Genomic DNA, 22,663 nt, shown 5'->3' with positions numbered 1-22,663 from the left:
AAAAAAAAAAAAAAAAAAAAAAAAAAAAGCACAGCTATTTTCTTTCTAAACACTCTTTGGTGTTGAGGTAAACAAATGAAAAATAAAATAACCGTCTAAGTACACAAGAGCAAAGCAATAGTCTCTAAGTTATAAAAGGAAGAAAGAAAAATTGAGTCTAACCTTTTAAATAGGAGACTGGGGCTTAAGGTGAAATTTATTTGCTGGCTTTTAAATCAGATGCATTATTTCTACATTATATCTGTTATGTCTTGACCCCCACTTCACCATATTAGGGAGAAACAGGCACATCCAAGATTCTTAGGCCAATAAAACTACTTTTGGAGGCAGCACAGCTCACCAAATGAAGGAGAATGTTAGAGAAACACCCAGTGACAATAGTTTCAACTGACCTATCTCAACCAGCCAGGGATAAGTACTGGTGCATGCTAGTATAAGGAGAATTAAAAATATTGTAAACTCTAAACAAGTATTAAAATGCTCCATCAATTTCAAATCTCATAAAAGATAGTTACTTTAAAAAGAAAAAAAAAAGGAGTAAAAGCATTTGGAAGAGGGACCCTTGGAGGAAAGACTAGCTTCGGAGGAACACAGGTCAAATGGGTGGGGGCGGTAATCATCTAATCATCCCTCTACCAGGTGATGCTTCAGTACCATCCCTAACAATTTTAGACATCCTTAGGAGAAGTGATTTAGGTAATCAGCAAATGTGTTTTGTGATACAAGAACCACGGAGATGACGCTGAAATTTCTAACTTCAAAAAGATGCACTGGTGAGAGAAAACAGGCATGAAATTCCCATATTGCAATTATTTAGCTTCCTGTAGAAAAAAACACCTTCAGGCATGTAAGCCAGCACACTTGACCCTGACCCAGCAAAGTTTTCAGCTGGCCCTCACTATCTCTCAACCCCCCCTTCCTCCACTTCCCTGCTGTTCTTTCCTGGCACATAAAATATAGGCCAATGAGCAGTGGGTGGGTGAGGAGGATGTGAGAGAAAATTTGAGAAGTAAAAAAAGGAGCAACTTAACCAGGACATGAATGAGACTAAAGGGTCTAACAAGGGTAGGCAGACAACAATTAGAACTACTGAAAAATGGGCTTTCCTGGGCAGTAGTGAGCGCTCAGTGCTTTTAAGGGTTTAAGCAGGGGTCAGACTACCTACCACTTGTCAGAGAGGCTGCAGAGGGGACGGCTGCTTTAGATGACCTCTAGTGTTTCTTCCGACTCTGAAATATTAGGATTCTTATTTCACAAAGGAGAATGCAATGGTCATAGAAGCCCACTGACTTGAAACCCTTTTAAATACGCAGCCTTGGAGGCTGCTTCCCAAACACCACTCCCACCTCTCCCGCACGTGCCCACCCCGCCCCCTTTCAATATTTCCACCTCCACGTGCAAACCGCCTCGCGGCACTGGCACCAAGGCGGACAGACACCTTCCCCTGCAAAGCACCAAAACTATGCTCCCCCTCCCCGCGAAGAAGAGAGGACTACTCCACTCTCCCACCCTCGGTGGCTAAAAAAGGAAAAGTCTCGGATCCAGCCTTTCCCCCCTAGCCAGAGCAGGGGCGGGGCAGAACGCAGAGAAAACTTTCTTCTTGAATTTTTCTTCCAGAGGGTGGAGGAGATGGAGAGAACCCCAACGAGTTCAGGGCTGACGGGGTGGGGGGAGGGGAACCCCTGAATCGTTTAACGGCTGGAAGGGGGAGGGGGGGCTCCGGAGATTGAGGGGGCGTGGGATGGAGAAGCAGGCCAAGGAGCGGGGTCAGGGAGCTGCGGGGTTCCTGGGGTCGGGGAGCTGCAGGCGTCCCCCCCACCTGGCACACAAAGCTGCTGCCGCGCTCGGCTCTCACCAGATCCTTTGTGTTTTCCATCAGGGCCTCATGGGTAGGGGTTGTCCGTGCTCCCCGAGCCCGCGGCGCCCCTCCCCGGGCTGGGGCAGGTGCCTCTCCCCGGGACTGCGGCGACTACAGGGGGCCCCTGACTGGGCCCAGACCGGTGGCGGCTGCGGCAGCCCCCGGATTTCCCCCCTTTAACTCGGGTGGCCCCAGGATATCAACAACATTAGCATAGCCCTCCCTCCCCAGCGCGCCTGCGCCGTGACCCGCGCCCCGATTGGCCCACTTCCCTACATACCCTCCTCACTCGCTTCCAGCGTGGGACCCTCTGCAGGCGCCGTACTCCAAGGACCGTACCAAGACGAGAGGTGGAAAGGGCATTGGGGCTTGTGTCAAGTCCACTGGTTAAAGTCAACAGGAAAAGCAGAAGTTTCATTCAGCCGTCCCAGTGTATACTCGGGCTTTCTTGCGCTCCTTTCAATATGTTGCAGCTGCGAAGTTGTGTTGGAAAAATTTTCCACTCCAGTCACGCCGCTTCCCCCTACACCCGGAAGATTGGCCCTCCCGGAGGAACTCCCACACGGGGCGGGGCTGGGTAGGGGAGTGGGAGTTACGTAGAGGGAGGGAGTGCTGGTCACGTGGCATGAGGCTGCGCAGGCTCCTTCCGGCCTCCGGGGCTTCGGCCGCAGCGGCCAGGGAGGTGCCTGGGCGCATGCGCAGCGAGGTTCCACGTGAGCGCCTGCGTTTCTCCTCAAACCTAACGATGCCGCCTGAACGGAGGAGACGAATGAAACTGGACCGGAGAACCGGAGCGACGCCGAAACGGAAGCCCGGAACGAGGCCGGACTGGAAAGCCGGAGCGGGGCCAGGCCGGCCTCCCCAAAAGCCTGCCCCTTCATCCCAGCGGAAACCGCCGGCCCGGCCGAGCGCTGCGGCCGCTGCGATTGCAGTCGCGGCGGCGGAGGAGGAGAGACGGCTCCGGCAGCGGAACCGCCTGACGCTGGAGGAGGACAAACCGGCCGTGGAGCGGTGCTTGGAGGAGTTGGTCTTCGGCGACGTCGAGAACGACGAGGACGCTCTGCTGCGGCGTCTGCGGGGCCCGAGGGTGAGGGAGGCCGTGGCGCGCGGGCTGGGCGCGCTCGGGCGGGGCGCGCGGTGGGCGGTGAAGCTCTGGGGGGCGGAGCCTGGGCGACCTGCGGCGGCGGGGAGCACTCAGGTGGGAGGGAGCTTGAGAACGCGGGCGCCGAGGGTCGCAGCTGCGGGTCCTTCGCCTCCTTGCTCCAGACTGAAAGTGTCTGGAGGGCGGGGACCGCGCCTTTCTCCGCCCCCGGAGGCGCCGCTGCTCGGGTATCTGCTTTGCAAACTGTGGTCGTGAGCATCTTTCGCTGCTGCTCGGCTCTGCTAGCCTCTCCCCAAACTGAATGTGGTCTTTTGATCACCTGCCTTAATTCTTTGTGATCCAGGAATTCCATTTCGTTTATGGAATCAGTTCGTGGGCACGGGCCTGGGCATCTGCGTTGTGACTATCTCCCCACGTGACTGTGAGACCCACAATGTTTTGAGAATGATCGTGAATTTCGTTAATTTAGCAAATATTGGTGAACCTGTTGGTTGCCAGATACCCTTTCTGGCAATGGCAAACCCTGCGTGATTCGTTATACTTTTTGCACACATTTTGCTATCCGTTTAATTCTATACCAGGCTTTTCTTGAGAGAGTCCCAGACATTGTTCTAGGCACTGGAGGAGATACAGCAATGGACAAAACTGACAAAAATCCCTGCATCTTGGAGCGTGTATGTTAGTGGCAAAGACAAGATAGATGAGATAAACTAGTAAACTTCAGGTTTGTTGGTGACAAGTGCTGAAGAGAAAAAAGGACATACGGTAAAGGGAGATGAGCGTGTCTAGAGGAGGCCTGTGAAATTTTAGATAGGGGGTAGAGGAAAGCTCACCGAAAATTACCCAGTCTATGTTTATTACACAAATGCTGACCCATCTAATGTCAGCTGCTTACCAGAGCCTCCTTCGGGTGCTTGTGGGAGAAGTGGTAGCAATCTATTTGGGAAGTACAGAACTGCTACTGGAAAGATGCTGAACTTTGTGACAGTTTTGTCGTCTGGAAAAGGAACAGTGTACTGAGGTGGGAGCCGTTGGGTTTGAAGGCTATTAGACTGGTAGTAGAGCAAGTAGAAACCACTTGGACATTTCTGTCCTGTGGTTTTGGGAAGCTCAAACTCACTTCAAGGGGTATTCTATGGTTTAGGTTTAGGTTTTTTTTTTTTCTTTTTTTTGAGACGGAGTCTCGCCCTGTTGCCCAGGCTGGAGTGCAGTGGCGCCGTCTCGGCTCACCGCAACCTCTGCCTCCCAGGTTCGAGCAATTCTCCTGCCTCCCAAGTAGCTGGGATTACAGGTGTGTGCCACCACGCCTGGCTGTTTTTTTTTTTTTTTTTTTGGTATTTTTAGTAGAGACAGGGTTTCACCATGTTGGCCAGGCTGGTCTCAAACTCATGACCTCATGATCTGCCCACCTCGGCCTCACAAAGTGCTGGGACTACAAGCGTGAGCCACTGCGCCTGGCCTAGATTTAGATTTCATGGTATAAACTTTATGGTATACATTTATAATTTTAGAACTTAAATTTAATGGTATAAATGTATTTATTTACTTATTTAGAGATATGGTCTCACCCTGTTACCCAGATTGGAGTGCAGTGGCACTTATTAGTCTTCCAGCTCCCTTTTGCTAATAGTAACTGGTTGCTCTTTCTATTGGTCACAGATAAGTTACACCTGCACAATTCTCCAAGCACTTTAAGCTCAGAAGGCAGCTTCATCCTCCTAGGCTCAAGTGATCCTCCTGCCTCCACCTCCCAAGTAGCTAGCTGAGGTCACAGGTGCACACCACCACACCAAGCTAATTTTAAAAATTTTTTGTAGAGATGAGGTCGCCCTATGTTGCCCAGGCTGGACTCGAACTCCTGGGTCCAAGCAGTCCTCCCACCTTGACCTCCCAAAGTGTTGGGATTACAGGCATGAGGCACTGCACTCTGCTGGTATAAAGTTTCTTAAGGAGGTAGGGGTCAAAAACAGATAAGGAAAATGGAGATATCTTTGACTCTAGTTTGCCTCCAGTCCTGTAATTTCTGTAGTTCTGACATTTCTCCTCCTCATTTCATCTGCAGACTCACCTTTTGTTCTTGTCTTCCTTGGTGTTTTCCTTTCTGCGTGTTGAGTGTTGACTTTTTCTCCTTGGCTGTTCCATCTTGTCTCACCTGTCCAGATGGTGGTGCCATTTCTCTGGTTTCTCCATTTTCTGCCTCTGCCTCCAGCATTTGCAGTGGTAGCATTCTGTCCCATTTTTTCATCGGCGAGTGGTAGAGAAAACATTCTGTGAACCATTTGGCTCTAAGGCCTATGTGTCTGCAGTCATGGGATAGGAAAATGTCAGTGCTTTAGGGTGTTTTGTCTGCTGTAGGTTCAAGGACATGAAGACTCGGGTGACTCAGAAGTGGAGAATGAAGCAAAAGGTAATTTTCCACCTCAAAAGAAGCCAGTTTGGGTGGATGAAGATGATGAAGACGAGGAAATGTAAGTTGCCTAACTTTTCTTCTGAACCCCTCTGGACACTTAAAAAAGTTATTTTGCAGATTTTAAAATCATTCTTTTTACCAATTTGTGATTAAGTGAAGGTTTGAAAAATACTTGAAAATATAGAAAAGATCTTCCATGGTTCCTAATCCCACCACCGAGGGAGAACTGCTGTTAGCATGTTGTCATACTTCTGTCTCAGTCTCCTTTTTGCTGTATACAATAGCTAAGAGAATACAGTGTTTGAAGTCAGGTCTCAATTTGCCTCCTCATTTGGCCAGTTTCTAATTGACCATGGACAGTTTGGAACCTACATTTTTTCCTTTGTGAAATGGGCACAGTGATAGTAACTACATCAGAAGTTTGTTGGGATTAAACGAAATAGTACATGTAGAACTTCCAGCACAGTGCCTGAAACAGAGTAAAGGCTAAAAAGAAGGTAGCTCACACCATAGGAACTGTCATAGATGAGAATGTACTGTATGCTTGATATAACATTTTGACTTTTTCTACATAAAGTTTCTACATAAAGTTGTTTGTAAGCATTTCTCCCTACTTAAAAAAAAAATAGACATTTAAAAATGGCTCTGTTGTAGTCCATTATGTGAATTAACCATAATTTACATGGCTGTTGTTGGGTAGATTTTCTTTTTACCTTTTTTTTAAAATTGCTTTTTTTGAGACTTTTTTGAGTCTTGCTGTTTCACCTAGGCTGGAGTGCAGTGGTGCAATCCTGGCTCACTGCAATCTGCCTGCCAGATTCAAGTGATTCTCCTGCCTCAGCCTCCCGAGTAGCTGGGACTACAGGTGTGTGCCACCATGCCTGGCTAATTTTTGTATTTTTAGTAGAGACGGAGTTTTGGTGTGTTGGCCAGGCTGGTCTTGAGCTCCTGACCTCGGGTATACACCTGTCTCTGCCTCCCAAAGTGCTGGGATTACAGGCATGAACTGCTGTGCCCAGCCTTACTTTTCCCTTCAATGCAGATTATCTCAGTATTAATGTTTATCACCTCTTTATGAATAAACCTTTCTTTATTTTCTAATTTGTTGCCTTGAGAAAGATTCTTTGAGGTAGAATTACTTGATCAAAGAGCACAGTTATTTTTAAGGCTCTTGTTAAGTACTGCCAGATTGCATGCTATGAAGTTCTGCCAGTTTGCGTTCCCATTGAAAGGTGTCAGTTTCAGTCCATTTCTTTTTTTTTTTTGAGATGGAGTCTTGCTCTGTTACCCAGGCTGGAGTGCAGTGGCGCGATCTTGGCACACTGCAAGCTCTGCCTCCCGAGTTCATGCCATTCTCCTGCCTCGCCTCCCCAGTAGCTGGGACTACAGGCACCCGCCACCACACCCGGCTAATTTTTTATATTTTTAGTAGAGACGGGGTTTCACCGTGTTAGCCAGGATGGTCTTGATCTCCTGACCTCGTGATCCGCCCACCTCGGCCTCCCAAAGTGCTGGGATTACAAGCGTGAGCCACTGCGCCCGGCCTCAGTCCATTCTTAGATGCAATGGTTTATTTGTTTTTTTTCAGACTTTGTCAGTTTGGTCGTGGATAATATCTCTACCTAATTTGTTTTGGGAAAACGTTTCTATGTTTAGTCATTGTCATTTCTTTTCTTTTTTTTTTTTTTTTTTTTTTTTTTGAAACTCTAATCCTTTCATCCAGGCTGGAGTTCAGTGGCACGATCTTGGCTCACTGCAACCTCCACCTCACAGGTTCAAGCGATTCTCCTGCTTCAGACTCCCAGGTAGCTGGGACGACAGGAACATGCCACCATGCTCAGCTAATTTTTGTATTTTTAGTAGAGACGGGGTTTTACCATGTTGGCCTCGCTGGTCTTGAACTGTTGACCTCAAGTGACCTGCTTGCCTCGGCCTTCTAAAGTGCTGGGGTTACAAACATGAGCCACCATGCCTGGCCTCATTTCTTATAAATATTCTTTTTTATGTCTTTGTCTGTTGGATACTTTTTGAATAATCTTGGTATATTAGTTCCTGACGTATTGAGAATTTCAAACCTTTATATGTTAGATTTATTGTAGGTTTTCCCCAGCTTTCTGTGCATAGAAGTTTTAAATTTTATGTAGTCAAATCTGTGAATCTTTTCCTTCATTATTTTAACTGCTGTTTTAATAGTAAGTCATTCTTTATCAGAGAGAGACAAATGTTTGCCTGTATTTTACTTCATAGTATTTCAAGGTTTGCTTTTTTTTTTTGGAGACTGAGTTGCGCTCTTCTTACCTGGGCTAGAGTACAGTGGCATGATCTTGGCTCGCTGCAACCTCTGCTTCCCAGGTTCAGGTGATTCACCTGCCTCAGCCTCCCAAGTCCAGGCTCCTGCCACCACGCCGGACTAATTTTGTATTTTTAGTAGAGACGGGGTTCCACCACGTTGGCTGGGCTGGTCTGGAGCTCCCAACCTTCAGTGATCCACCCATTTCTGACTCCGAAAGTGCTGGGATTGCAGGCATGAGCCAGTATGCCCGGCTTTTTTTTTTTTTTTCTTTGAGATAGTCTCACTCTTTTGCCCAGGCTGGAGTGCAGTGGCACAATCTGGGCTCATTTCAACCTCTGCCTCCTGGGTTCAAGTGGTTCTAATGCCTCGGCCTCCTGAGTAGCTGGGATTACAGGTGTGTGCCACTACATCCAGCTGATTTCTGTATTTTTAGTAGAGGTGGGGTTTCACCATGTTGGCCAGGATGGTTTCGATCTCTTGACTTTGTGATCTGCCGGCCTTAGCCTCCCAAAGTGCTGGGATTATAGGAGTGAGCCACCACGCCGGGCCTAAGGTTTGCTCTTTATATATTTAACTCTTTGATTTACCTGGGATTTATTTTGGATAATTTCATAAACTTTGTGTAGATAAGTCATGATGAATTTTCTCAAATACCAGCTCTCCAAAGTGTAAACCAGATGATCTGAAATATTGGAGACTACTTTTTTGTTTTAGGAAGAACAGAGAAGATGCATTTGAAATGTTCACATCTTAAAACCTTGACTTACATTGTTTCATTAAACATTTTCTCCAGGTGCTAAAAGCAGCAGCTACTTATATTAACTCTTTAAAAGTTATTTAAAATATGCTGTTCTGGTTTTGTAGGGTTGACATGATGAACAATCGATTTCGGAAAGATATGATGAAAAATGCTAGTGAAAGTAAACTTTCGAAAGACAACCTTAAAAAGAGACTTAAAGAAGAGTAAGTGTCTTTTTTCGTATGATTTACCAAGAGGTGTGTATGACCAATGCCCAGTCATTAACTGTAACTGCTTGTGTAGTTTTCCATTTTGAAACAGGATTGCTATTGCGGGCAGTGACTGAATTTCTGTAGTTTTAGGGGAGAGGGGACAAAGCACAAACACAAAGAAAATTTGGAAAAAAATTATAATCTTACCATTCAAATATAATCAGTGATGATATTGCTTACTTGTTCATTTGCATGTGGTTAATCATAATTTTATAATATGAACATTTTCAAAAATTTAAATGGCTGCCACCTGGGTTCAATGGTTTTCAACATTTTGTCATATTTGCTATGTGTGTTTGGGGGATGTGTGTGCTTTCCCGGTGTATTTGAGAGTAAGGTACAGATAATGAGACACTTAACCTATTAATTTGTCAGTGTGCATCTCCTAAGATTAAGGATGTTTTCCTTCATATTCACAATACCATTTTCATGCCTAAGAAAATTAATAGTTTATGGCTAGTCCGTGTTAGTTTCTCCAATTGCTGTAAGGTGCATACATTTTATTTGGATTTTACGTCCCTTAAATTTATTTATTTTTTTTGAGGTAGGGTCTCACTCTGTCACCCAGGCTGAAATGGAGTGGTGCTGTCACGGCTCATTGTAACCTCTACCTCCTGGGCTCCCCGTAGCTGGGACTACAGGCATTTACCACCTTAATTTTCAAAATTTTTTTGTAGAAATGGGGTTGCACTGCGTTTCTCAGGCTGGTCTTGAGCTCCTGGGCTCAAGAAATCCTCCCACCTCAGCCTCCTGAGTAGCTGGGACTACAGGTGCATGCCACCATGCCCAGCTAATTTTTGTATTTTTTTGTAGAGATGAGGTTTTTTGCCATGTTGTCCAGGCTGGCCTTGAACTGGGCTCAAGCAATCTGCCCTTCTCGGCCTCCCAAAGTGCTGGGAATACAGACGTGTACCACTGTGCTCAGCCATTACCTATCTTTTAAGTGTTCAGACCTGTTGTAGAATATCCCACATTCTGAAATTTTAAGATTCCTTTTTTCATTGAGGTGAAATTCACTAACAGTGTTAGCCATTTTAAAGTGTAAATTTGGTGGCATTTAGTATATTTAGAATGTTGTGCCACCACCTCTTCGGTCTAGTTCTAAAACATTTCTTTTGGTTTTTTTTTCGTTCTAAAACATTTTTATCACCTCGAAAAAAAACTCTCCATTAGTTAGTCACTTCGCATTTCCTCTTCCCTCAATCTGATAATTTTTTCTTTGTGTTGTTTAACTTGTTCTGTCATCTGTAATTCCTCTTAAGTTGGGCTTAAAGTCTTGGTTAGAATTCAATGACATATTTTGGTGAGGAGTATCTTAAGATGATGTGTACCGTACACTGCCCCTCAAAGTCCAATTGTATCAGTCTCTTTCAAATCTGATCTTTTTCTCAGCTTTGTGCCAGGGTTTTATAAACGCTGTTAGGGGAAATTTCGTGGTGGTGATGGGGTTCATCTTGCGTATTTCCCTTGTCTGAGGGATCATAGTCCTATGCTGTCATCCAGTTTCCAAAAAAAGTTGTTTCATGTGTTTTGTCCAGGTTTCTAGTTGTTTATGGCTAGTAGGCTTAACTTAGTGAGCTAGTCTGTACTTCTGCACCAAAAAATTAAAACAATTCTTTGCCCTCTTCCAGGTACCAGTTCTTAAGAACATAGCTATCATGCTTCTATTAAAGCTTACTTTTGCAGGAGTGAAGTACTTCTATTTTATTCAGATAATATATAATGAAGTTTTGTATATTCTTACCAATCTGGTCAGTTTCTTTCAGATGTGTTCTAATGTGTAGTCTATGTACTGTGGCATAAACCACAAAGAGACTTCTTTACATAGTCTTGATATCCAGGGTGTGTTGATATGAACAGATAAGACAACCATGTAACTAGATGAAAATAATTAACAAAAAATATGTATCCAGGAGTAGTTTAAGTGGGCAGAGGTTCATGGAAGTTTCCAATATAGGCAGATTGGGACTGTTCTGTGTGAGTAAAGATAATAACTTCTGTTCTTTAAAAATAGTTAACTTCTTTGAAAGAGAGTCCATACATATTCTCAAGTGTGATCCAACCTGTATGCTTTAAATGTGTCAAGCTTTATGGACATGTAGTGGTTGCCATAAATTTACCTTTCAAATATTTTTGCTTAGATTCCAACATGCCATGGGAGGAGTACCTGCCTGGGCAGAGACTACTAAGCGGAAAACATCTTCAGATGGTGAGCGTTGATATCTTTGTCTAAATTAGTACATAAGTCCCCGTTCCTGTTTGTTATTATTTGAGCTTTCTTATGAGGCTCATTAAAATCTGGTATTTCTTGCCTGGCTTGGTAGCTCACGCCTGTAACCCCAGTGCTTTGGGAGCCCAAGGTGGTTGGATTGTTTGAGTCCAGGAGTTCAAGACCAGACCGGGTGACATGGCGAAATCCCACCTCTACAAAAAATAAAAAAATTAGCCAGGCGTGGTGGTGTGTTCCTGTAGTCCCAGCTACTTGGGAGGCTGAGGTGGGAGGATTGCTTGAGCCAGGGAAGACTAGGTGCAGTAACCTGTGATAGTGCCACTGTACTCCAACCTCAGTGACAGAGTGAGACCCTGTCTCAAAAACCAAAAAACAAAAAACAAAATCTGTTTTTTGACTGTAGGTTTTAAATTTAACTTGTACCATGGTTATTTTCTGCTTTTTCTGTTTTGGGAGTTTAGCTATTATAAATATGGATGGCTTAGCTAAAATATGGTTTATGTGCTTGGAGTTACACATTTTCGACTTGGAATTAACCTTTGAAATCCTGAGAGTCCAGAGTATATCCTCTCACATCATGTAGGAGCTCCTTCCTTAGCATCCTTGATGTCCATTGAGCTTCAGTTTATGACCACCACCTCTGTCCCCTTTCTCCCTACCCTGTTAGTCCTCATGGTATGTAAATACAGGGAGCCCATACAAAGAGCCAGTGTTTTATGTAATTCTATTAGAAAAGACAGTCTGTTATTAAGTAGAAATTGACCGTCTTTGCTTCTAGCCATTTGCTTTCAGAGGTTGAAGGAATCTTAGTGATGTGGCCTGACTTTATCCGCTGCAGTAATCTTTTCTACATTATCCTCTGCTTAAATGTATCTAATAATGTACTGTGTGTGTGTGTGTGTGTGTGTGTGTCTCAGAATCTCACTCTGTCACCCAGGGCTGGAGTGCAGTGGGGCAATCTCAGCTCACTACAGCCTCTGCCTCCCGGGTTCCAGTGATTGTTTTGTCTCAGCCACTTGAGTAGCTGGAGTTACAGGTGTGCGCCATTACACCTGGCTAATTTTTGTATTTTTAGTAGAATCGGGGTTTCACTGTGTTGGCCAGGCTGGTCTTAAACTCTTGACCTTCCAAAGTGTTGTGATTACAGGCATGAGCCACTGTGCTTGGCCTACAGACTGTACTTTTTACTAAACTGTTTCTTCCCCTTCTTCCCTTTTCTTGAAGAACTGTTAGACAGTTTTTCCTATCTTGAAATTTATTTCCCAACAACTCTGTACTCCTACAGTTTGAAACATACAGATTATCTTCTTTTTCTCTTATTTGGGAAGCCTCTTTCCATGTTTGTTTTTTAATATGTTAAGTATCCCTTGTGATTTTGACCATTTTTTTGTTGGCATACTTCTAGACCCTAGATCACCAGTTTGTCCTCCTGGATGAAACAAATTTATTGTCCATTTCAGAGTGCTGCATTTATAGAACCCCACAACATTTTAAGAGTCCTGTAATTTTAGATATGGTTATGCTAGCTGTTGAAACAAAATCCCACAGATCCCAGTGGCATAATCCAATTGAAGTTGATTTTTTCAGCACATAAAATTGAGGTGGTAGGAAGGTGATGGTTTACTTTAGGGACCCAAGTTTATAGAAGTTCCATCATCTTCAGGTTGGTTCTTCCATAGTTGCCTGAGATGTTGACATCCACTTGGCTTATAGGAGGAGAAAGAGGTGATTTTTAATTGGCTTTTCCTGGAAATGGTACAGGATACCTTTTTTTTTTTTTTTTTTTTTTTTTTGAGACAGTCTACAGCTCTGTCGCTAGTAGAGACGGGGTTTCACCGTGTTAGCCAGGATGGTCTCAATCTCCTGACCTCGTGATCCGCCTGTCTTGGCCTCCCAAAGTGCTGGGATTACAGGCTTGAGCCACTGCGCCCGGCTGGTACAGGATACTTTTGCCTACATTTTGTTGGCTGGAACTCGTCATAAGGCCACACTAACTGAGAGGATCCTAGAAAGTGTAGTTTGGCTTTGTACACAGGAGAAAAAGGAAGTGGATTAAGTCAGCAGTCAGTCAGTCTGCTACAGTCTGGGATATGCTTGTCTAATACATTCATTTTGTACATCAGAGAGGTTCAAAGAGATAGTGACTTGAAGGTATTCTTATTGTTGACAGAATGGTGACTAGCAGCTTCACAATTATCTCCAGTGTGTTATTTTTATCTGTACATATTTACTGAGTTTCTTTATAAGAAAATTTTCCCTTTTGAACATAACCACACTTCCAAAAATCAACGGCAATTCATTAATATTATGAATTGTTTTATTGTGTTACTCTTTGTTTATCCCCTCCCCCCATCATTTTAGCTTGCTTTGTATTTTGCTTAGACTTCATAGTACTTTTGAACTGGCTTGATGTCTTCTGTAAGTTTTGGAAATTCTTACCTGTCTTCAAGTATTGTTTCTGTTCCAGTCTTCCTTTCTGGATTATTAGTAACACGTATATTAAATGTTTTCAACCTATTCTGTGTGGTTTGGTGTTTTTTTTTTTTTTTTTGGAGACAGGGTCTCACTCTGTCGCCCAGTCTGGAGTGCAGTGATGTGGTCTTGGCTCACTGTAGTCTCGACCTCCTGGGTTAAGCAATCCTCCCACCTCAGCCTCTGGAGTAGCTAGGACTACAGGTGTATGCCACCATACCCAGCTAATTAAAAAAAAATTTTTTTTTGTAGTGACAGGATCTTCTTATGTTGCCCATGTTGGTATTCAGTGTGTTTTTTATCCTTTTTCTTTCTGTACTTCTGTCTGGGTCTATTTTTCTGATTCGTTTTCTAGACCACAAATTCTTTCTACAGCTAATTTGGTAAACTGTTAAACACATCTATTGGAGGCTTAATTTAATTTTATTTATTATTATTTTTTGAGGCAATCTTGCTCTGTTGTGTAGGCTGGAGTGCAGTGGTGCTACCTTGGCTCACCGCAACCTCTGCCTCTCGAGTTCAAGTGATTCTCCTGCTTCAACCACCCAATTAGCTGGGATTACAGGTGTGCACTAGCGTGCCCAGCTAATTTTTGTATTTTTAGTAGACACGAGGTTTCACCGTTTTGGCCTCACTGGTCTCGAACTCCTGACCTCAAGTGATCCACTCGTCTCGGCCTCCCAAAGTACTGGGATTATAGTTATGAGCCACCTTGCCCGGCCTATTGGGGGCTTAATTTTAATTACTGTATTTTTCAGTTGTAGAATTTCTTTTAAAATATTCTAGATTTCTGGCTCAATTTTGAGTCTTGTCTTTCATTTTTAAGTACGTTAAACATAGTTTTAGTTTTTGTTTTGAGACAAAGTTTTATTCTGTCGCCCAGGCTGGAGTGCAGTGGCACAATCTCAGGTCACTGCAACCTCTGCCTCCCGGGTTCAAGCCATTCTCCTGCTTCAGCCTCCCAAGTAGCTGGGATTACAGACATAAGCCATCATGCCCGGTTAATTTTTGTATTTTTAGTAGAGATGGGGTTTCTCCATGTTGGCCAGGTTGGTCTTGGACTCCTGACCTCAGGTGATCCACTTGCCTCAGCCTCCCAAAGTGCTGGGATTACAGGTGTGAGCCACCGCGCCTGGCCTAAACATAGTATTTTAAAGGTTTGTGTCTGATAATTCTGTTGTCTAGATCCCTGTGGGGATTGTCTAGTTTTTCTTTTGGTTTTTAGTGAAGTTATCTTGTCAGTATTTGTCTGGTTATATTTCATTGAGTGATGAACATTTCATATGAAACATAATGTAGATTAATTAGATCTAGAATGATGGTTTATATGTTTACTTCTAGGTAGGTAGCTTGGCAGGGGACACTAGCAATCCCAGAACGTTTTATTTTAATGAGGAATTGTGAAGCAGAGTTTCAGTTTTTGGAAGATACTCTTATAATTCTTTGATTTCACCTTTAATCCTAGTGGTAGCCCTTTGTGGCCCCAATCCAAAACCTGGTGGCTTACCAGACCCTGTCAAGAAGCTTAGAGCTAGTTTTTCCCTCCTTAGCTTCACAAGTGTTTTAAGTTTGCTCAGCTCCTTAGCTGTCTCCACTGGAATCATCAGTCATCTCCAGGGGAAAAGCAGCCCTATTAGCTCTTTTTGAAGTTCTAATACATAGATTGCTGACTGATCAGTCAGCTAAAAGTTCTGGTTCTTATTCATGTGAGTTAAGCTAGATCAGTAGCCAACCTATTGCCAATTTTGCTGTGATTATGAGTTGCTCTTTTTAATTGAAATGCTGGCTTTAAACTTTTATTTCACTTCATCTTGTTTTAGTAACCATCTATGTATGTGTTAGTCTTTCATTCTAGAGTTAAACTTTGATTTTAACTATGGATGTTAAGCTTTGTGTCATCTTTTCTTCCCTTTAAATGGTTTTTTTTTTTTTTTCCTGTTTTGCCAATTGCAGCTTTAAAAAAAGCAATTGAGGTTGGGAGGCTGGAAAGGGAGTTGATGTTGAAAATATATTCATAGAAGTTTGGGGTAGGTAGAGGGGTGGCTCGTTGATTCTAAAGATCAGCCTTCTGGGTTTGTTTGACTTAGATGAAAGTGAAGAGGACGAAGATGATTTGTTGCAAAGGACTGGGAATTTCATATCCACATCAACTTCTCTTCCAAGAGGAATCTTGAAGGTGAGAGTCAGTGAAGTTGGGGGACCCTATCCAACTACTTACCTCTGCAATGTAATCTGCTTCCCAGTAACAGATGTATGGATTCCTATTATCTGTGGGGTTAAATATGTTTGCTGTCATTTTGCCCTGGTAAATACTTACGTTATTTTTTTTTGTTTTGTTTTGTTTTCCTTTTGCAAAAATGTTCTAGAGGTATTATGTTCCTATTGCTTGAGCTCAGGAGTTTGAAGCTACAGTGAGCTGTGATGGAACCACTGTACTTTAGCCCGGGTGAAAGCGAGACCCTGTCTCTGAATAAATAAGTAAATAAATTTTCCAATAATTCTAGGAATCCTATTTGGTTTATCTTCATTTTCATTGGCATCAACCTAGTCCATACTGCTGTCATCTCTTATCTGGCATATTGCAGTAGCTTTGTGACTGGGCTCTCTACTTCCACTTAACCTCTTTTTAAATCATTCTTTGTATGGCAGCCAGAGGGATCTTTTAAAAATAGAACATCAGGTTATATCACTTTTCATTGCTTTTTGAAAACTTCTAAATTCCTTATCGTATTCTACACTGCCCTTTGCAATCTGGCTTTTGCCTGGATCCTTAGCCTCATCTCAGACCCGTTTCCCATGATTTCCCACTTGAGTCACACAAGCCTTTTTCTGTTTCTTGGACATGCTGCTAGGTCCTTTCTTGCCTGTGAACCTTTGCTCTTGCTCTTTTGTTCTTCCTGTCTTGTCTTCAGGCAGTCCTAATAGCTAGCTCATTCTTACTTTTCTGCTCAGATGGCACCTTAGACAAGACTTTGTCTGAAGTGGTCTACACTATTCACTTTTTAACTCATCACTATCTCTAGCTTGTTCATTGTGGTAACCAACTGCCTACCTAGCACAGTACTTCAGTTATCCATCATATTAACAGACAGTACTTTAGTTTAATATCTGTCATATTAACAGATCTCTCTGTGACATAAGTATCTTTTTTTTGTTTTGGTTTTGGTTTTTTTGAGATGGAGTTTTGCTCAGGCTGGAGTGCAAGGGCGTGATCTCAGCTCACTGTAACCTCTGCCTCCCGGGTTCAAGTGATTCTCCTGCTTCAGCCACCCACGTAGCTGGGATTACAGGCATGCACTACCATGCCTGGCAATTTTTTTTTTGTATTTTTGGTAGAGACGGTTTCTCCATGTTAGTCAGGCTGGTCTCGAACTCCCGACCTCAGGTGATCTGCCCACCTCAGCCTCCCAAAGTCCTGGGATTACAGGTGTGAGCCACCACGCCTGACAACATAGGTATCTTATTACACGATGGCAGGAGTATTTAAATGGGTCAGGGGAACCTATTATGATAAATTAGAGTGATTTTGTCTTTCCCACCTTATGAGGACAATTCATTAGGCCTTCACAGAGTGAATTCACCTCCATTAAAAATGTAGTTACCGCATGGCCGGGTGCAGTGGCTCACGCCTGTAATCCCAGCACTTTGGGAGACTGAGAAGGGCAGATCACCTGAGGTCGGGAGTTTGAGACCGGTGTGACCAACATGGAGAAACCTCGTCTCTACTGAAAATACAAAATTAGCTGGGTGTGGTGGCACATGCCTGTAATCCCAGCTGCTTGGGAGGCTGAGGCAGGAGAATTGCTGGAACCCGAGAGGCAGAGGTTGCAGTGAGCCGAGATTGCACCATTGCACTCCAGCCTGGGCAACAAGAGCGAAACTCAGTCTCAAAAAAAAAAGTGTAGTTACCGTAAACATTTAACTTCAGTGACTACAAACAAAACACTTTTGTTTTTAACTGAGTTTTAAAAATTCAAGGGGAAACCTGTAAAAACAAAATAAATAACAAAATAGTCCAGGTGATGGATGAGATTACCATTACTTTAAACTTGGAACCATGTACCCTAAGAGAATAAAGCAACCTGTGCCAGTCGAAGAACTATGGGGACAAATGTGCAGTGCCTCTTGCAATTGTGCCATGAGCGCAAAGATGCCAGGTGCCAAAGTAGAAGTTTTAAGTGAAATTTCCTCAGAAGTGAAAGTCTCTTAACACAAATGGATGTATTTTGGGGAAATGACTACATACTAGTGGTCTAAGAATGAGTAATACATTCAGACTTCTAGATATGGAAAGCACTTTAATGATTTAATCTTTGTATTTGAAAGATGGTAAAAATGGATTCTTGTGTGGTAAAGTGACTTGCTAGTTGGTGCCAGAGCTGTGGTGTTTTTTTTTTTTTTTTTGAGTTGTGGTCCTTTGGTTACCATTCCAGTGCATTTTTTTCCTGCATTATAAACGATAATGTCTTTTCTTTATACTCTAAAGAAAATAATGTTAATTCATTTCAATTGATAAAGCCCCCGCTTTCATTTCCTACAGATGAAGAACTGCCAGCATGCGAATGCTGAACGTCCTACTGTTGCTCGGATCTCATCTGTGCAGTTCCATCCCGGTGCACAGATTGTGATGGTCGCTGGATTAGATAATGCTGTATCACTCTTTCAGGTGTGCGTCCTTATTTACTTACGTATTTCTAATGCATTATTTTTATTTAAGAACCAGACATTTGCAACCCCAAATGCAAAAATACTGAAAAAAAAATTCATGGCTAAAACGTCATAGCCCAAAGCATAGCTGAGTCTCAACAGAAGTGACAGAGTTCATTTGCTTGGAAATACAAAATAGAACATCCAGTCAGCATACTGCCCTTGCTTCTTGCTCCAAAGTCTGTTGTCACTATTGTCAATCACAGCTGCTAACCCCTTGCCTGTTCACAGTTTAGGTAGCTCACCATCCCTTGCCCACTCACATTTTTATTGAATGCACCTGTATGACTTCAGTGTCCAAGGAGCCGTAATAATAGGGGATTTGGAATAAAATTTTTCTTCCACTGAATATAAAAGTTCGGCAAAATATTGGTTTAAAATAATAGATTGAAAAGTGATGAATATATTAGTCATGTTAGTGAATATATTATCTCTATAAAAACGTGTTTTGTAAATTTTCTGGTGAGTTATTAGAGCAAAGCGATAATATGACCTCATGACTTTACTGCGTCTTCCATGTTTATTCATCTAACACTGATGTACCCTGTTAAGTTTCTTGGATTGCGACAATAAACAACAGACTTGGCCCTTCACTTCAGGATGTCACTCTCTGATGGGGGTATAGATGGTGAACACATGGTCACAAATGTAACCATTCAGTCCTGCAGGTGCTTCACAGTATCTCCTTTTGGATAGGGTTTTCTTTCAGAGAGTAACACTTGGTCCAGTTCATGTAGTTTGGATGGGGCTGACTCTATTTCCTTATCTGTGGGTGGACAAACTCAAGAGATTAGTAGGGCAAGGTATGGGGAAGGAGAGTGGAGGTTCTGTGCCTTCTCAGCGCATGCCACCTCCCCGGCACCTCCATGTGTTTAGCAACCCAGAAGCTCTCTGAACCCCTTCTGTTAAGATTTTTTATGAAGGCCTCTTGACATAGGCATGATTGATTAAATCATTGGCCATGGCTGCTTAAGTCAGCCTTCAGCCCCTTGGGTATGTATTTTTAAATGAATGCTTGTAGTGAAAAGTACATACTACCAGGATACAGGGTCCGTGGAAATAATCAAAAGAACCAATTTGTACTTCTTTATAGGTTGATGGGAAAACAAATCCTAAAATCCAGAGCATCTATTTGGAAAGGTTTCCAATCTTTAAGGCTTGTTTTAGTGCTAATGGGGAAGAAGTTTTAGCCACGAGTAACCACAGCAAGGTTCTTTATGTCTATGACATGCTAGCTGGAAAGTTAATTCCTGTGCATCAAGTGAGAGGTAAGATTTCTTTTGAACACATGCAACCAATCATCCCCCCTCAGGTGAGTTTATATAACAGTGTTTACAACCACTTTTTTCACTCCATGGGATTCTTAAAAATAAGAGTTTCTTTCGGTATAGTATTTGGAAAATGTCTTTTTGCTTTTGAGGTAATGCATTTGAATGAAACCAGTGAACTTTTTTATTGAACACTTATGGAATGATCATAATTTGGAAGAGAAACAATTGCAAATACTTGGCTGTAAAGTTAGCAGTTGATGCAGCAGAAAAAGCATGAGCCATGGAGCTAGAAGACCTGGATTCCATTTCTTTGGACAAACTGTTTCACCTCTCTGATCTTCAGGAAACTTGGATACTCTGTAGTTTTAGTGTTAGTTATAATAAAATTTTAATTTATATTTAGAGGGAATAAAGCACTGCTTTTGGAGGTACTTCTGTATTTTAAAGAATGAACTACTTAAAAAGTAACGCTTTTTTAGGAGGTAAAAATTTATTTGCCCTCTGCCATACCCGTTCTTTTCTTGTATTTCCCTACTCCTTTATACCCCAAAATACACCGACACCTTCATGCGTCCTTTGGGAACCAAAGCCCTTCTGATGAGGTTGTCTAGCTAATCTCAGGAGGTAGTGTTGGCGTATGGCACGGCTTACTGGTGCTTTCCCTATTAAACTGCACATGCGTGTGGCTGGAAAGGACAAGAGTAGCTCTGTACAACCATTTTTCTACTAGTGGCTGAAAGTGGATGGGGCCTACTTTAGAAACATTTATGATGTTTATAGCATTTCCAGTCTTTTCTTTCCTGTGTTCCTGGGACTTTGATCCTTTCCGAGTAGATCCTTGGTTTACTCTAAGGCAGAGCTTCTCAGAAGTAAATGTGCACATGAATCACATGGGGATCTCATTAAGCTTCAGATTCTGATTCTGTAGGTCTTAGGTGGGTTGATTCTACATTTCTAGTTCTCTCAGGTGATGGTGATACTGTGGTCCATGGACCTCATGTGGTTAAAAAACCTTAAACCATCTTCTCATATTGAAATAGAAAACAATATGTAGTAGTTGTTATTTTTACATGTCATTTTACTAATCAAAAGTAGTGGATTCTGGCGTCTCCTTGTCTTGCATCCTCTTGGGAGAAAGCACACCATGCGTTGGCCAAGATACAGTTAGTGATCTTTACCATGGATCTGCTAGGTCTGCAGGAGTGTGTGTCTAGTCATCCTTTGGAGACATGGCATTGATCTTTCCTTCCCAGTATTTCTCCTTTTTCTATTTTCACATTTCCACTGCCTGATACTGTGCTGTTAGGATTAGGTCTATAGGGGTTTCCAGCTGTAGCTTCACATGGTGCTAGAATGAGCCTCCTGTCTCTGCTTCATCATGAAATGATATTTTCTTTGTGTTTGGAACTATTTCAGTATACTTTAGTCAGTACATACGGTTTATTAAGAAATTGTGATTAAAATTACCCTTATTAGGGATAGTGAAGTGCCTTTCATAGTAAGGAGACTGGTCATCAGCAGAAGTAACGCCCGTGCTTGGAAATATGTGTCTGAAATAATACTGGAAAGCATGAGTGCAAGCAAGGGAACTAAGATGTAGTCTTTGGGAGGCAGGACTAGAGTGGGATATCTAGTTTGTAGTAGTGGAAGGTAGCCTTAATCTGCATTTTCCTGAAGTGGAACAAGGGTCCTTAACCAGATTTTGTAAATCCTTTTCTCTAATTACTATTTTAACTTAGTAACTTAAAATTTTAAAAATACATATATTTTTGACTAGGCAATATATTCACATGGTGTAAAAGTCTAATATGGAGAAATGAATGGATAGTGAAAACTCTCTTCTGCTCTGTCTCCCTGGCTACCTACTTTCCTTCTTTGGAGGTAGCCAGTTGTATGCATTCTGATGCATCCTATTAGGTAACTTTTTAAAGAGTAACTTGGCTCTCTAAGCATTTTGATGTCAGGAGGAGTCTCCTGTATAGTCAATATGAACCTTTCAGTCATGGAAAAAGAGACATGTCCTTTTGTAAGTAAGTTGACTGGTTTGTATACCTAGCTCTCGTATGGTTTGGTTACATGTGTCACATCCAGGGAAGCTAGTCGATCCTTAAGTAAACTGACATATTGTGAAAAGTTTTGGGGTTTTTTTTTTTTTTTGTCTCACAAAGTTAAAGATGAGACTCCTTTCCGTCATGAGCTGCTTAGTAAGTGGCCAGCAGCTAGTTTGTATATGTTTTTATGTTTTTGGCTGTCTCTAGTGGCAGTGTATTTCCCTTCTGGTAATGAACTTTGTGACAAAGAAGTATAATTTATCCTTTTAGTTAATTAGCAGTATTACTGCATATATTTGGAAAATTAGTTGATTTGTTTACTGTTTGGAGAGCTGAGTCTGTGGCCTGCAAGGAAAATGGTGAATGCTAACCAGGACAAAGAAGAGAAGTTTGCTGAGTGCTTTGTAGTGACCTTATGTTTGGGTCAAACTCAGTGATGCCTGGGTTTAGACTTATTCAGGATCTGAGCCAGGGTTTTAATTTGAGCCACTTACATGTTTTAAAAAGTAAGAAACTCATTTGTAAATAGATGATAGTTTTATTGAAAACTGTATTAAAATTTAATTACCTTATCTCCTATTTTAGGTTTGAAAGAAAAGATAGTGAGGAGCTTTGAAGTCTCCCCAGATGGGTCCTTCTTGCTTATAAATGGCATTGCTGGATATTTGCATTTGCTAGCAATGAAGGTAAAGCATTATTATTGCTACTTGTTCTTCTCCCACAAGATATTAGTGTAGGGATAGTCTTGAACCTTAACTCAGTGTGTCCTTAAATATACATCTCTAAGTAGAGGAGGCACAGGTGGGACTTGGAGAGAAGTTGTTGGTAGTTGGGGTAGACCTCTTGATTACAGGGAAAAATACAGTTGAGTAGGTGCTAGAAAGTAGAGAACTAGGTTGTTTTTCTCTACATTGTGTGATTCTTCTGTATACTTTCTAACAGTTTGATAAATATTTATTGTTTTAGACCAAAGAACTGATTGGAAGCATGAAAATTAATGGAAGGGTTGCAGCATCCACATTCTCTTCAGATAGTAAGAAAGTGTATGCCTCTTCCGGTAAGTCAGTGACATGAAAGAAGCTAAGGATATTTTTACATTTTAAATTTTGGGCCAGGCACGGTGGCTCACACCTGTAATCACACTACTTTGGGAGGCTGAGGTGGGTGGATCACTTGAGGTCAGCGGTTCAAGACCAGCCTGGCCAAGATGGTAAAACTCCATCTTTACTAAAATGCAAAAGTAGCCGGGCGTGTGGCC

General features: G+C 42.5%; 1 protein-coding gene and 1 long non-coding RNA gene across 2 annotated transcripts in view; one reads left to right on the top strand and one right to left on the bottom strand.

The window, feature by feature from the left end:
- LOC108537910 (uncharacterized) overlaps window positions 1-2,140 on the bottom strand; it is a 5,946-nt gene extending 3,806 nt beyond the window's left edge. The window contains exons 1-2 of the long non-coding RNA XR_001887942.1: window positions 1,856-2,140; window positions 1,166-1,229 (exon numbers count right to left, since the gene is read on the bottom strand). This is a non-coding gene — a long non-coding RNA (uncharacterized LOC108537910). The remainder of the gene's footprint in view (window positions 1-1,165; window positions 1,230-1,855) is intronic.
- A 4-nt stretch (window positions 2,141-2,144) lies between these two features.
- UTP18 (UTP18 small subunit processome component) overlaps window positions 2,145-22,663 on the top strand; it is a 36,195-nt gene continuing 15,676 nt past the window's right edge. Inside the window, exons 1-9 of the mRNA XM_017885687.1 lie at window positions 2,145-2,945; window positions 5,316-5,428; window positions 8,528-8,626; window positions 10,816-10,883; window positions 15,464-15,552; window positions 17,917-18,042; window positions 19,177-19,351; window positions 21,991-22,091; window positions 22,372-22,462. Coding sequence (XP_017741176.1) covers window positions 2,484-2,945; window positions 5,316-5,428; window positions 8,528-8,626; window positions 10,816-10,883; window positions 15,464-15,552; window positions 17,917-18,042; window positions 19,177-19,351; window positions 21,991-22,091; window positions 22,372-22,462 — 1,324 coding nt within the window. The 5' untranslated portion in view covers window positions 2,145-2,483. The remainder of the gene's footprint in view (window positions 2,946-5,315; window positions 5,429-8,527; window positions 8,627-10,815; window positions 10,884-15,463; window positions 15,553-17,916; window positions 18,043-19,176; window positions 19,352-21,990; window positions 22,092-22,371; window positions 22,463-22,663) is intronic.

This window comes from Rhinopithecus bieti, unplaced genomic scaffold, assembly GCF_001698545.2.
Source record: "Rhinopithecus bieti isolate Rb0 unplaced genomic scaffold, ASM169854v2 scaffold_15500, whole genome shotgun sequence".
NCBI classification, from domain to species: Eukaryota; Metazoa; Chordata; class Mammalia; order Primates; family Cercopithecidae; genus Rhinopithecus; species Rhinopithecus bieti.
This window is presented reverse-complemented; position numbering and strand designations above follow the sequence as displayed.